The 12,485-nt window shown below is 37.8% G+C and overlaps 1 protein-coding gene across 1 annotated transcript in view; it reads left to right on the top strand.

The window, feature by feature from the left end:
• The window catches only part of LOC128640605 (non-homologous end joining factor IFFO1), a 57,716-nt gene extending 50,237 nt beyond the window's left edge, over positions 1-7,479 (top strand). Inside the window, exons 2-3 of the mRNA XM_053693074.1 lie at positions 7,231-7,291; positions 7,417-7,479. Of these exons, the coding sequence (XP_053549049.1) occupies positions 7,231-7,291; positions 7,417-7,479 (124 nt within the window). The remainder of the gene's footprint in view (positions 1-7,230; positions 7,292-7,416) is intronic.
• Positions 7,480-12,485: the final 5,006 nt, after the last annotated feature.

Below are 12,485 nucleotides of genomic sequence, written 5' to 3'. Positions count from 1 at the left end.
ATCCTGTTATACACTAGTGGTTTAAGGTGGTAACGTCCTGTTATGCACTAGTGGTTTCAGTTATGCACTAGTGGTTTAAGGTGGTAACATCCTGTTATGCACTAGTGGTTTAAGGTGGTAATATCCTGTTATGCACTAGTGGTTTAAGGTGGTAATATCCTATTATGCACTAGTGGTTTAAGGTGGTAATATCCTATTATGCACTAGTGATTTAAGGTGGTAATATCCTGTTATGCACTAGTGGTTTAAGGTGGTAATATCCTGTTATACACTTGTGGTTTAAGGTGGTAATATCCTGTTATGCACTAGTGGTTTAAGGTGGTAACATCCTGTTATGCACTAGTGGTTTAAGGTGGTAACATCCTGTTATATACTAGTGGTTTAAGGTGTTAATATCCTGTTATGCACTAGTGGTTTAAGTTGGTAATATCCTGTTATGCACTAGTGGTTTAAGGTCGTAACATCCTGTTATGCACTAGTGGTTTAAGGTGGTAACATCCTGTTATGCACTAGTGGTTTCAGTTATGCACTAGTGATTTAAGGTGGTAACATCCTGTTATACACTAGTGGTTTAAGGTGGTAACATCCTGTTATGCACTAGTGGTTTCAGTTATGCACTAGTGATTTAAGGTGGTAACATCCTGTTATACACTAGTGGTTTAAAGTGGTAACATCCTGTTATACACTACTGGTTTAAGGTGGTAATATCCTGTTATACACTAGTGGTTTAAGTTGGTAATATCCTGTTATGCACTAGTGGTTTAAGGTGGTAATATCCTGTTATACACTAGTGGTTTAAGGTGGTAATATCCTGTTATACACTTGTGGTTTAAGGTGGTAATATCCTGTTATGCACTAGTGGTTTAAGGTGGTAATATCCTGTTATGCACTAGTAGTTTAAGGTGGTATTATCCTGTTATGCACTAGAGGTTTAAGGTGGTAACATCCTGTTATGCACTAGTGGTTTAAGGTGGTAATATCCTGTTATGCACTAGTGGTTTCAGTTATGCACTAGTGATTTAAGGTGGTAACATCCTGTTATACACTAGTGGTTTAAGGTGGTAACATCCTGTTATGCACTAGTGGATTCAGTTATGCACTAGTGGTTTAAGGTGGTAACATCCTGTTATACACTAGTGATTTAAGGTGGTAATATCCTGTTATGCACTAGTGTTTTAAGGTGGTAATATCCTGTTATGCACTAGGGGTTTAAGGTGGTAACATCCTGTTATGCACTAGTGGTTTAAGGTGGTAACATCCTGTTATAAACTAGTGGTTTAAGTTGGTAATATCCTGTTATGCACTAGTGGTTTAAGGTGGTAACATCCTGTTATGCACTAGTGGTTTAAGGTGGTAATATCCTGTTATGCACTAGTGGTTTCAGTTATGCACTAGTGATTTAAGGTGGTAACATCCTGTTATACACTAGTGGTTTAAGGTGGTAACATCCTGTTATGCACTAGTGGTTTCAGTTATGCACTAGTGGTTTAAGGTGGTAACATCCTGTTATGCACTAGTGGTTTAAGGTGGTAACATCCTGTTATACACTAGTTGTTTAAGGTGGTAATATCCTGTTATGCACTAGTGGTTTAAGGTGGTAATATCCTGTTATGCACTAGTGGTTTAAGGTGGTAATATCCTTTTATGCACTAGTGGTTTAAGGTGGTAACATCCTGTTATGCACTAGTGGTTTAAGGTGGTAATATCCTGTTATGCACTAGTGGTTTAAGGTGGTAACATCCTGTTATGCACTAGTGGTTTCAGTTATGCACTAGTGGTTTAAGGTGGTAACATCCTGTTATGCACTAGTGATTTAAGGTGGTAATATCCTGTTATGCACTAGTGGTTTAAGGTGGTAATATCCTGTTATGCACTAGTAGTTTAAGGTGGTAATATCCTTTTATACACTAGTGGTTTAAGGTGGTAATATCCTGTTATGCACTAGTGGTTTAAGGTGGTAACATCCTGGTATGCACTAGTGGTTTAAGGTGGTAATATCCTGTTATGCACTAGTGGTTTAAGGTGGTAATATCCTGTTATGCACTAGTGGTTTAATGTGGTAACATCCTGTTATGCACTAGTGGTTTAAGGTGGTAACATCCTGTTATACACTAGTGGTTTAAGTTGGTAACATCCTGTTATACACTAGTGGTTTAAGGTGGTAACATCCTGTTATACACTAGTGGTATAAGGTGGTAACATCCTGTTATACACTAGTGGTTTAAGGTGGTAACATCCTGTTATTCACTAGTGATTTAAGGTGGTAACATCCTGTTATACACTAGTGGTTTAAGGTGGTATCATCCTGTTATACACTAGTGGTTTAAGGTGGTAATATCCTGTTATGCACTAGTGGTTTAAGGTGGTAATATCCTGTTATGCACTAGTGGTTTCAATTATGCACTAGTGGTTATGCACAAGTGGTTTAAGGTGATAATATCCTGTTATGCACTAGTGGTTTAAGGTGGTAACATCCTAGTATGCACTAGTGGTTTAAGGTGGTAACATCCTGTTATGCACTAGTGGTTTAAGGTGGTAATTTCCTGTTATACACTAGTGGTTTCAGTTGGTAATATCCTGTTATGCACTAGTGGTTTAAGGTGGTAACATCCTGTTATGCACTAGTGGTTTAATGTGGTAATATCCTGTTATGCACTAGTGGTTTAATGTGGTAATATCCTGTTATGCACTAGTGGTTTAATGTGGTAATATCCTGTTATGCACTAGTGGTTTAAGGTGGTAATATCCTGTTATACACTAGTGGTTTAAGGTGGTAACATCCTGTTATTCACTAGTGATTTAAGGTGGTAACATCCTGTTATACACTAGTGGTTTAAGGTGGTATCATCCTGTTATACACTAGTGGTTTAAGGTGGTAATATCCTGTTATGCACTAGTGGTTTAAGGTGGTAACATCCTGTTATGCACTAGTGGTTTAAGGTGGTAATATCCTGTTATGCACTAGTGGTTTAATGTGGTAATATCCTCTTATGCACTAGTGGTTTAAGGTGGTAATATCCTGTTATATGCTAGTGTTTTCAGTTGGGAATATCCTGTTATGCACTAGTGGTTTAAGGTGGTAACATCCTGTTATGCACTAGTGGTTTCAGTTATGCACTAGTGGTTTAAGGTGGTAACATCCTGTTATGCACTAGTGGTTTCAGTTATGCACTAGTGGTTTAAGGTGGTAACATCCTGTTATGCACTAGTGGTTTCAGTTATGCACTAGTGGTTTAAGGTGGTAACATCCTGTTATGCACTAGTGGTTTCAGTTATGCACTAGTGGTTTAAGGTGGTAACATCCTGTTATGCACTAGTGGTTTAAGGTGGTAACATCCTAGTATGCACTAGTGGTTTAAGGTCGTAACATCCTAGTATGCACTAGTGGTTTAAGGTGGTAACATCCTAGTATGCACTAGTGGTTTAAGGTGGTAACATCCTGTTATGCACTAGTGGTTTAAGGTGGTAATTTCCTGTTATACACTAGTGGTTTCAGTTGGTAATATCCTGTTATGCACTAGTGGTTTAAGGTGGTAACATCCTGTTATGCACTAGTGGTTTAATGTGGTAATATCCTGTTATGCACTAGTGGTTTAATGTGGTAATATCCTGTTATGCACTAGTGGTTTAAGGTGGTAATATCCTGTTATATGCTAGTGGTTTCAGTTGGGAATATCCTGTTATGCACTAGTGGTTTAAGGTGGTAACATCCTGTTATGCACTAGTGGTTTCAGTTATGCACTAGTGGTTTAAGGTGGTAACATCCTGTTATGCACTAGTGGTTTAAGGTGGTAACATCCTGTTATGCACTAGTGATTTAAGGTGGTAATATCCTGTTATGCACTAGTGGTTTAAGGTGGTAATATCCTGTTATGCACTAGTGATTTAAGGTGGTAATATCCTGTTATGCACTAGTGTTTTAAGGTGGTAATATCCTGTTATGCACTAGTGATTTAAGGTGGTAATATCCTGTTATGCACTAGTGGTTTAAGGTGGTATCATCCTGTTATACACTAGTGGTTTAAGGTGGTAACATCCTGTTATGCACTAGTGGTTTAAGTTGGTAATATCCTGTTATATAAACGTAGTTTAAGGTGATAATATGTTGTATACTAGTAAAATAAGGTGGTAATATCCTGTTATACACTATTGGTTTGGTAATATCCTGTTATACACGAGGTTTATCATGATTGCATTCTGTTAATTGATAATAGGAGTAAATTAGAAAGTTGCTTAAAGTGAAAGTCAACCCTAGCGTTTGTCAAATGCTAGGATTGACTATTGAAAGCTCCTTTATTTGTTTCAAGCGTTCGTCACACTAAGCTGCTAAGGCAGCCCACGGCAAATCGCTGTTTTACTAAGAGGTGACGTTTTCACCTCTTAGCCAATAGCCGTGCGATAAATCCGGCTTGGCGCCCTTGGGAGTTGCTGCCTTATCTGAATAATGAAAGAAAAAATTTGGGTTTAGTATCCCTTTAACAAACCCATTAGCCACGCTTATAGAAACATATACCTCTCTTCCAGGTTTTATCAGAAACTAATATACACACGACTACACAGCTAAGCTAGCGCTATACAGCAAAGGTTAAAAATGGCAGACACAGGTTTAAGTATAATACAAGATATCAAAATGTATTTGCCTTCTTAGGACTAAAAACCAATATATATGTTAATAGTGGTTTAATGTGGTAATATCCTGTTATGCACTAGTGGTTTAATGTGGTAATATCCTCTTATGCACTAGTGGTTTAAGGTGGTAATATCCTGTTATATACTAGTGTTTTCAGTTGGGAATATCCTGTTATGCACTAGTGGTTTAAGGTGGTAACATCCTGTTATGCACTAGTGGTTTCAGTTATGCACTAGTGGTTTAAGGTGGTAACATCCTGTTATGCACTAGTGGTTTAAGGTGGTAACATCCTGTTATGCACTAGTGATTTAAGGTGGTAATATCCTGTTATGCACTAGTGGTTTAAGGTGGTAATATCCTGTTATGCACTAGTGATTTAAGGTGGTAATATCCTGTTATGCACTAGTGGTTTAAGGTGGTAATATCCTGTTATGCACTAGTGATTTAAGGTGGTAATATCCTGTTATGCACTAGTGATTTAAGGTGGTAATATCCTGTTATGCACTAGTGGTTTAAGGTGGTATCATCCTGTTATACACTAGTGGTTTAAGGTGGTAACATCCTGTTATGCACTAGTGGTTTAAGTTGGTAATATCCTGTTATATAAACGTAGTTTAAGGTGGTAATATGTTGTATACTAGTAAAATAAGGTGGTAATATCCTGTTATACACTATTGGTTTGGTAATATCCTGTTATACACGAGGTTTATCATGATTGCATTCTGTTAATTGATAATAGGAGTAAATTAGAAAGTTGCTTAAAGTGAAAGTCAACCCTAGCGTTTGTCAAATGCTAGGATTGACTATTGAAAGCTCCTTTATTTGTTTCAAGCGTTCGTCACACTAAGCTGCTAAGGCAGCCCACGGCAAATCGCTGTTTTACTAAGAGGTGACGTTTTCACCTCTTAGCCAATAGCCGTGCGATAAATCCGGCTTGGCGCCCTTGGGAGTTGCTGCCTTATCTGAATAATGAAAGAAAAAATTTGGGTTTAGTATCCCTTTAACAAACCCATTAGCCACGCTTATAGAAACATATACCTCTCTTCTAGGTTTTATCAGAAACTAATATACACACGACTACACAGCTAAGCTAGCGCTATACAGCAAAGGTTAAAAATGGCAGACACAGGTTTAAGTATGATACAAGATATCAAAATGTATTTGCCTTCTTAGGACTAAAAACCAATATATATGTTAATAGTGGTTTAATGTGGTAATATCCTGTTATGCACTAGTGGTTTAATGTGGTAATATCCTCTTATGCACTAGTGGTTTAAGGTGGTAATATCCTGTTATATACTAGTGTTTTCAGTTGGGAATATCCTGTTATGCACTAGTGGTTTAAGGTGGTAACATCCTGTTATGCACTAGTGGTTTCAGTTATGCACTAGTGGTTTAAGGTGGTAACATCCTGTTATGCACTAGTGGTTTAAGGTGGTAACATCCTGTTATGCACTAGTGATTTAAGGTGGTAATATCCTGTTATGCACTAGTGGTTTAAGGTGGTAATATCCTGTTATGCACTAGTGATTTAAGGTGGTAATATCCTGTTATGCACTAGTGGTTTAAGGTGGTAATATCCTGTTATGCACTAGTGATTTAAGGTGGTAATATCCTGTTATGCACTAGTGGTTTAAGGTGGTATCATCCTGTTATACACTAGTGGTTTAAGGTGGTAACATCCTGTTATGCACTAGTGGTTTAAGTTGGTAATATCCTGTTATATAAACGTAGTTTAAGGTGGTAATATGTTGTATACTAGTAAAATAAGGTGGTAATATCCTGTTATACACTATTGGTTTGGTAATATCCTGTTATACACGAGGTTTATCATGATTGCATTCTGTTAATTGATAATAGGAGTAAATTAGAAAGTTGCTTAAAGTGAAAGTCAACCCTAGTGTTTGTCAAATGCTAGGATTGACTATTGAAAGCTCCTTTATTTGTTTCAAGCGTTCGTCACACTAAGCTGCTAAGGCAGCCCACGGCAAATCGCTGTTTTACTAAGAGGTGACGTTTTCACCTCTTAGCCAATAGCCGTGCGATAAATCCGGCTTGGCGCCCTTGGGAGTTGCTGCCTTATCTGAATAATGAAAGAAAAAATTTGGGTTTAGTATCCCTTTAACAAACCCATTAGCCACGCTTATAGAAACATATACCTCTCTTCTAGGTTTTATCAGAAACTAATATACACACGACTACACAGCTAAGCTAGTGCTATACAGCAAAGGTTAAAAATGGCAGACACAGGTTTAAGTATAATACAAGATATCAAAATGTATTTGCCTTCTTAGGACTAAAAACCAATATATATGTTAATAGTGGTTTAAGGTGGTATTATCCTGTTACATACTAGTGGTTTAAAGTGGAGACATTCTGTTATACACTAGTGGTTTAAGGTGGTACTAACAAATCACCAATTCAATGTATGTCTTAATTATGTCCAGTGTATATAATGGCACCCTACATCCTTTACATAGTATAGGAGGTTTTGTAGGGCCCTTATATATAGTATAAGTATACATATTTGTATAATGCTGTGTTTTGTCACCTATATCATTATATAAATACACAGAAAGCATAAAACTTGTTTCTTGCAGGTGGGAAGAAGAATATACAACCCGGGTCCAGCTGCAGCAGAGGGTGACGGAGCTGGATGAGGTAAGTACCTAATGGTGCGTTCCATGTAACCTACTTTATACAGGAGTTTTCCTTACCAATTACACAGTCATCAGCTCAAGATAACAGAGGTATGATAGTTCTGGCCTTTTGTGTCATGTGACCAGTGGTACCATGTGATCAGTGATGTCATGTTATCTGTTGTGCCATGTAATCACCGGTGCATGTGACCAGCGGTGCCATTTGGTCAGTGATGTCATGTTATCTGTTGTGTCATGTCATCAGTGATGTCATGCGACCAGTGGTACCATGTGATCAGTGATGTCATGTTATCTGTTGTGCCATGTAATCACCGGTGCATGTGACCAGCGGTGCCATTTGGTCAGTGATGTCATGTTATCTGTTGTGCCATGTAATCACCGGTGCATGTGACCAGCGGTGCCATTTGGTCAGTGATGTCATGTTATCTGTTGTGCCATGTAATCACCGGTGCATGTGACCAGCGGTGCCATTTGGTCAGTGATGTCATGTTATCTGTTGTGCCATGTAATCACCGGTGCATGTGACCAGCGGTGCCATTTGGTCAGTGATGTCATGTTATCTGTTGTGTCATGTCATCAGTGATGTCATGTTATCTGTTGTGTCATGTCATCAGTGATGTCATGTTATCTGTTGTGTCATGTCATCAGTGATGTCATGTTATCTGTTGTGTCATGTCATCAGTGATGTCATGTTATCTGTTGTGTCATGTCATCAGTGATGTCATGTTACCAGTGGTGTCATGACTCATGAGAGAAGAAATGTTATGCTAATGATTATAGTGATAGTGCGCTATTAAAGGGATTCAAAACAATTTTTTTTCTTTAATGATTCAGATAGAGCAGCAATTTTAAGCAACTTTCTTATTTACTCGTATTATCAATTTTTCTTCATTCTCTTGCTATCTTTATTTGAAAAGCAGGAATTTAAAGCTTAGGAGCCGGCCCATTTTAGGTTCAGCACCCTGGATAGTGCTTGCTGATTAGTGGCTACATTTAACCACCAGTATGCAAGCATAACCCAGGTTCTGAACCAAAAATGGGCTGGCTACTAAGCTTTACATTCCTGCTTTTCAAATAAAGATAGCAAAAGAAAAATTGATAATAGGAGTAAATTAGAAAGTTGTTTAAAGTGAAAGTCAGCCCTAGTGCTTGTGAAACGCTTGAAACAAATAAATGGGACTTTCAGTCATGAAGTATAAAATACTTCATGCAGAAAGCTCCTTTATTTGTTTCAAGCGTTCGTCACACTAAGCTGCTAAGGCAGCCCACGGCAGATCGCTGTTTTACTAAGAGGTGACGTTTTCACCTCTTAGCCAATAGCCGTGCGATAAATCCGGCTTGGCGCCCTTGGGAGTTGCTGCCTTATCTGAATAATGAAAGAAAAAATGTTGGTTTAGTACCCCTTTAACAAACCCATTAGCCACGCTCATAGAAACATATACCGCTAGGTTTTATCAGAAACTAATATACTCACGACTACACAGCTAAGCTAACTCTCTTCTAGGTTTTATCAGAAACTAATATACACACGACTACACAGCTAAGCTAACTCTCTTCTAGGTTTTATCAGAAACTAATATACACACGACTACACAGCTAAGCAACCTCTCTTCTAGGTTTTATCAGAAACTAATATACACACGACTACACAGCTAAGCTAACTCTCTTCTAGGTTTTATCAGAAACTAATATACACACGACTACACAGCTAAGCAACCTCTCTTCTAGGTTTTATCAGAAACTAATATACACACGACTACACAGCTACGCTAACCTCTCTTCTAGGTTTTATCAGAAACTAATATACACACGACTACACAGCTAAGCAACCTCTCTTCTAGGTTTTATCAGAAACTAATATACACACGACTACACAGCTAAGCTAACTCTCTTCTAGGTTTTATCAGAAACTAATATACACACGACTACACAGCTAAGCAACCTCTCTTCTAGGTTTTATCAGAAACTAATATACACACGACTACACAGCTACGCTAACCTCTCTTCTAGGTTTTATCAGAAACTAATATACACACGACTACACAGCTAAGCTACCTCTCTTCTAGGTTTTATCAGAAACTAATATACACACAACTACACAGCTAAGCTAACCTCTCTTCTAGGTTTTATCAGAAACTAATATACACACAACTACACAGCTAAGCAACCTCTCTTCTAGGTTTTATCAGAAACTAATATACACACGACTACACAGCTACGCTAACCTCTCTTCTAGGTTTTATCAGAAACTAATATACACACGACTACACAGCTAAGCTAACTCTCTTCTAGGTTTTATCAGAAACTAATATACACACGACTACACAGCTACGCTAACCTCTCTTCTAGGTTTTATCAGAAACTAATATACACACGACTACACAGCTACGCTAACCTCTCTTCTAGGTTTTATCAGAAACTAATATACACACGACTACACAGCTAAGCTAACTCTCTTCTAGGTTTTATCAGAAACTAATATACACACGACTACACAGCTAAGCTAACTCTCTTCTAGGTTTTATCAGAAACTAATATACACACGACTACACAGCTAAGCTAACCTCTCTTCTAGGTTTTATCAGAAACTAATATACACACGACTACACAGCTACGCTAACTCTCTTCTAGGTTTTATCAGAAACTAATATACACACGACTACACAGCTACGCTAACTCTCTTCTAGGTTTTATCAGAAACTAATATACACACGACTACACAGCTACGCTAACCTCTCTTCTAGGTTTTATCAGAAACTAATATACACACGACTACACAGCTAAGCTAACCTCTCTTCTAGGTTTTATCAGAAACTAATATACACACGACTACACAGCTAAGCTAACCTCTCTTCTAGGTTTTATCAGAAACTAATATACACACGACTACACAGCTAAGCTAACCTCTCTTCTAGGTTTTATCAGAAACTAATATACACACGACTACACAGCTAAGCTAACCTCTCTTCTAGGTTTTATCAGAAACTAATATACACACGACTACACAGCTAAGCTAACCTCTCTTCTAGGTTTTATCAGAAACTAATATACACACGACTACACAGCTAAGCTAACCTCTCTTCTAGGTTTTATCAGAAACTAATATACACACGACTACACAGCTAAGCTAACCTCTCTTCTAGGTTTTATCAGAAACTAATATACACACGACTACACAGCTAAGCTAACCTCTCTTCTAGGTTTTATCAGAAACTAATATACACACAACTACACAGCTACGCTAACCTCTCTTCTAGGTTTTATCAGAAACTAATATACACACGACTACACAGCTACGCTAACCTCTCTTCTAGGTTTTATCAGAAACTAATATACACACGACTACACAGCTAAGCTAACCTCTCTTCTAGGTTTTATCAGAAACTAATATACTCACGACTACACAGCTAAGCTAACTCTCTTCTAGGTTTTATCAGAAACTAATATACACACGACTACACAGCTACGCTAACCTCTCTTCTAGGTTTTATCAGAAACTAATATACTCACGACTACACAGCTAAGCTAACTCTCTTCTAGGTTTTATCAGAAACTAATATACACACGACTACACAGCTAAGCTAACCTCTCTTCTAGGTTTTATCAGAAACTAATATACACACGACTACACAGCTACGCTAACCTCTCTTCTAGGTTTTATCAGAAACTAATATACACACGACTACACAGCTAAGCTAACCTCTCTTCTAGGTTTTATCAGAAACTAATATACACACGACTACACAGCTAAGCTAACCTCTCTTCTAGGTTTTATCAGAAACTAATATACACACGACTACACAGCTAAGCTAACCTCTCTTCTAGGTTTTATCAGAAACTAATATACACACGACTACACAGCTACGCTAACCTCTCTTCTAGGTTTTATCAGAAACTAATATACACACGACTACACAGCTAAGCTAACTCTCTTCTAGGTTTTATCAGAAACTAATATACTCACGACTACACAGCTACGCTAACCTCTCTTCTAGGTTTTATCAGAAACTAATATACACACGACTACACAGCTAAGCTACCTCTCTTCTAGGTTTTATCAGAAACTAATATACACACGACTACACAGCTAAGCTAACTCTCTTCTAGGTTTTATCAGAACTAATATTACACACGACTACACAGCTAAGCTAACCTCTCTTCTAGGTTTTATCAGAAACTAATATACACACGACTACACAGCTAAGCTAACCTCTCTTCTAGGTTTTATCAGAAACTAATATACACACGACTACACAGCCTAAGCTAACCTCTCTTCTAGGTTTTATCAGCAACACTTAATATACACAGCGAGCTACTCTAGGTTGTCGAAAACGAAAGCTAAGACTTCTCTTCTAGGTTTTTTCAGAAACTTAATATCCACACGACTACACAGCTACGCTAACCTCTTCATCTAGGTTTTATCAGAAACTAATATACACACGACGACTACACAGCTAACGCTAACCTCCTCTTCTAGGTTTTATCAGAAACTAATATACTCACTGACTACACAGCTAAGCTAACTCTCTTCTAGGTTTTATCAGAAACTAATATACACACGACTACACAGCTACGTAACGGGCTAACCTCTCATTCTAGTTTTATCTGAAACTATATACACACGTCGCCTACACAGCTATGCTAACCTCTCTTCTAGGTTATATATCAGAAAACTAAATATACTCACGACTACACAGCTACGCTAACCTCTCTTCTAGGTTTTTATCAGAAACTAATATACAAACGACTACACAGCTACGCATAAACTCTCTTCTAGGTTGTATCAGAAACTAATATACACACGACTACACAGCTAAGCTAACCTCTCTTCTAGGTTCTTTATTGCAGAAACTAATATACACACGACTACACAGCTAGCTATCCTCTCTTCTAGGTTTTATCAGAAACTAATATACACACGACTACACAGCTAAGCTAACCTCTCTTCTAGGTTTTATCAGAAACTAATATACACACGACTACACAGCTAAGCTAACCTCTCTTCTAGGTTTTATCAGAAACTAATATACACACGACTACACAGCTAAGCTAACTCTCTTCTAGGTTTTATCAGAAACTAATATACACACGACTACACAGCTACGCTAACCTCTCTTCTAGGTTTTATCAGAAACTAATATACACACGACTACACAGCTAAGCTAACCTCTCTTCTAGGTTTTATCAGAAACTAA

Source organism: Bombina bombina, chromosome 9 (assembly GCF_027579735.1).
Source record: "Bombina bombina isolate aBomBom1 chromosome 9, aBomBom1.pri, whole genome shotgun sequence".
Taxonomy (NCBI): Eukaryota; Metazoa; Chordata; class Amphibia; order Anura; family Bombinatoridae; genus Bombina; species Bombina bombina.
Note: the sequence above shows the minus strand (reverse complement) of the source record. Positions and strands in the feature narration are given on the sequence as shown.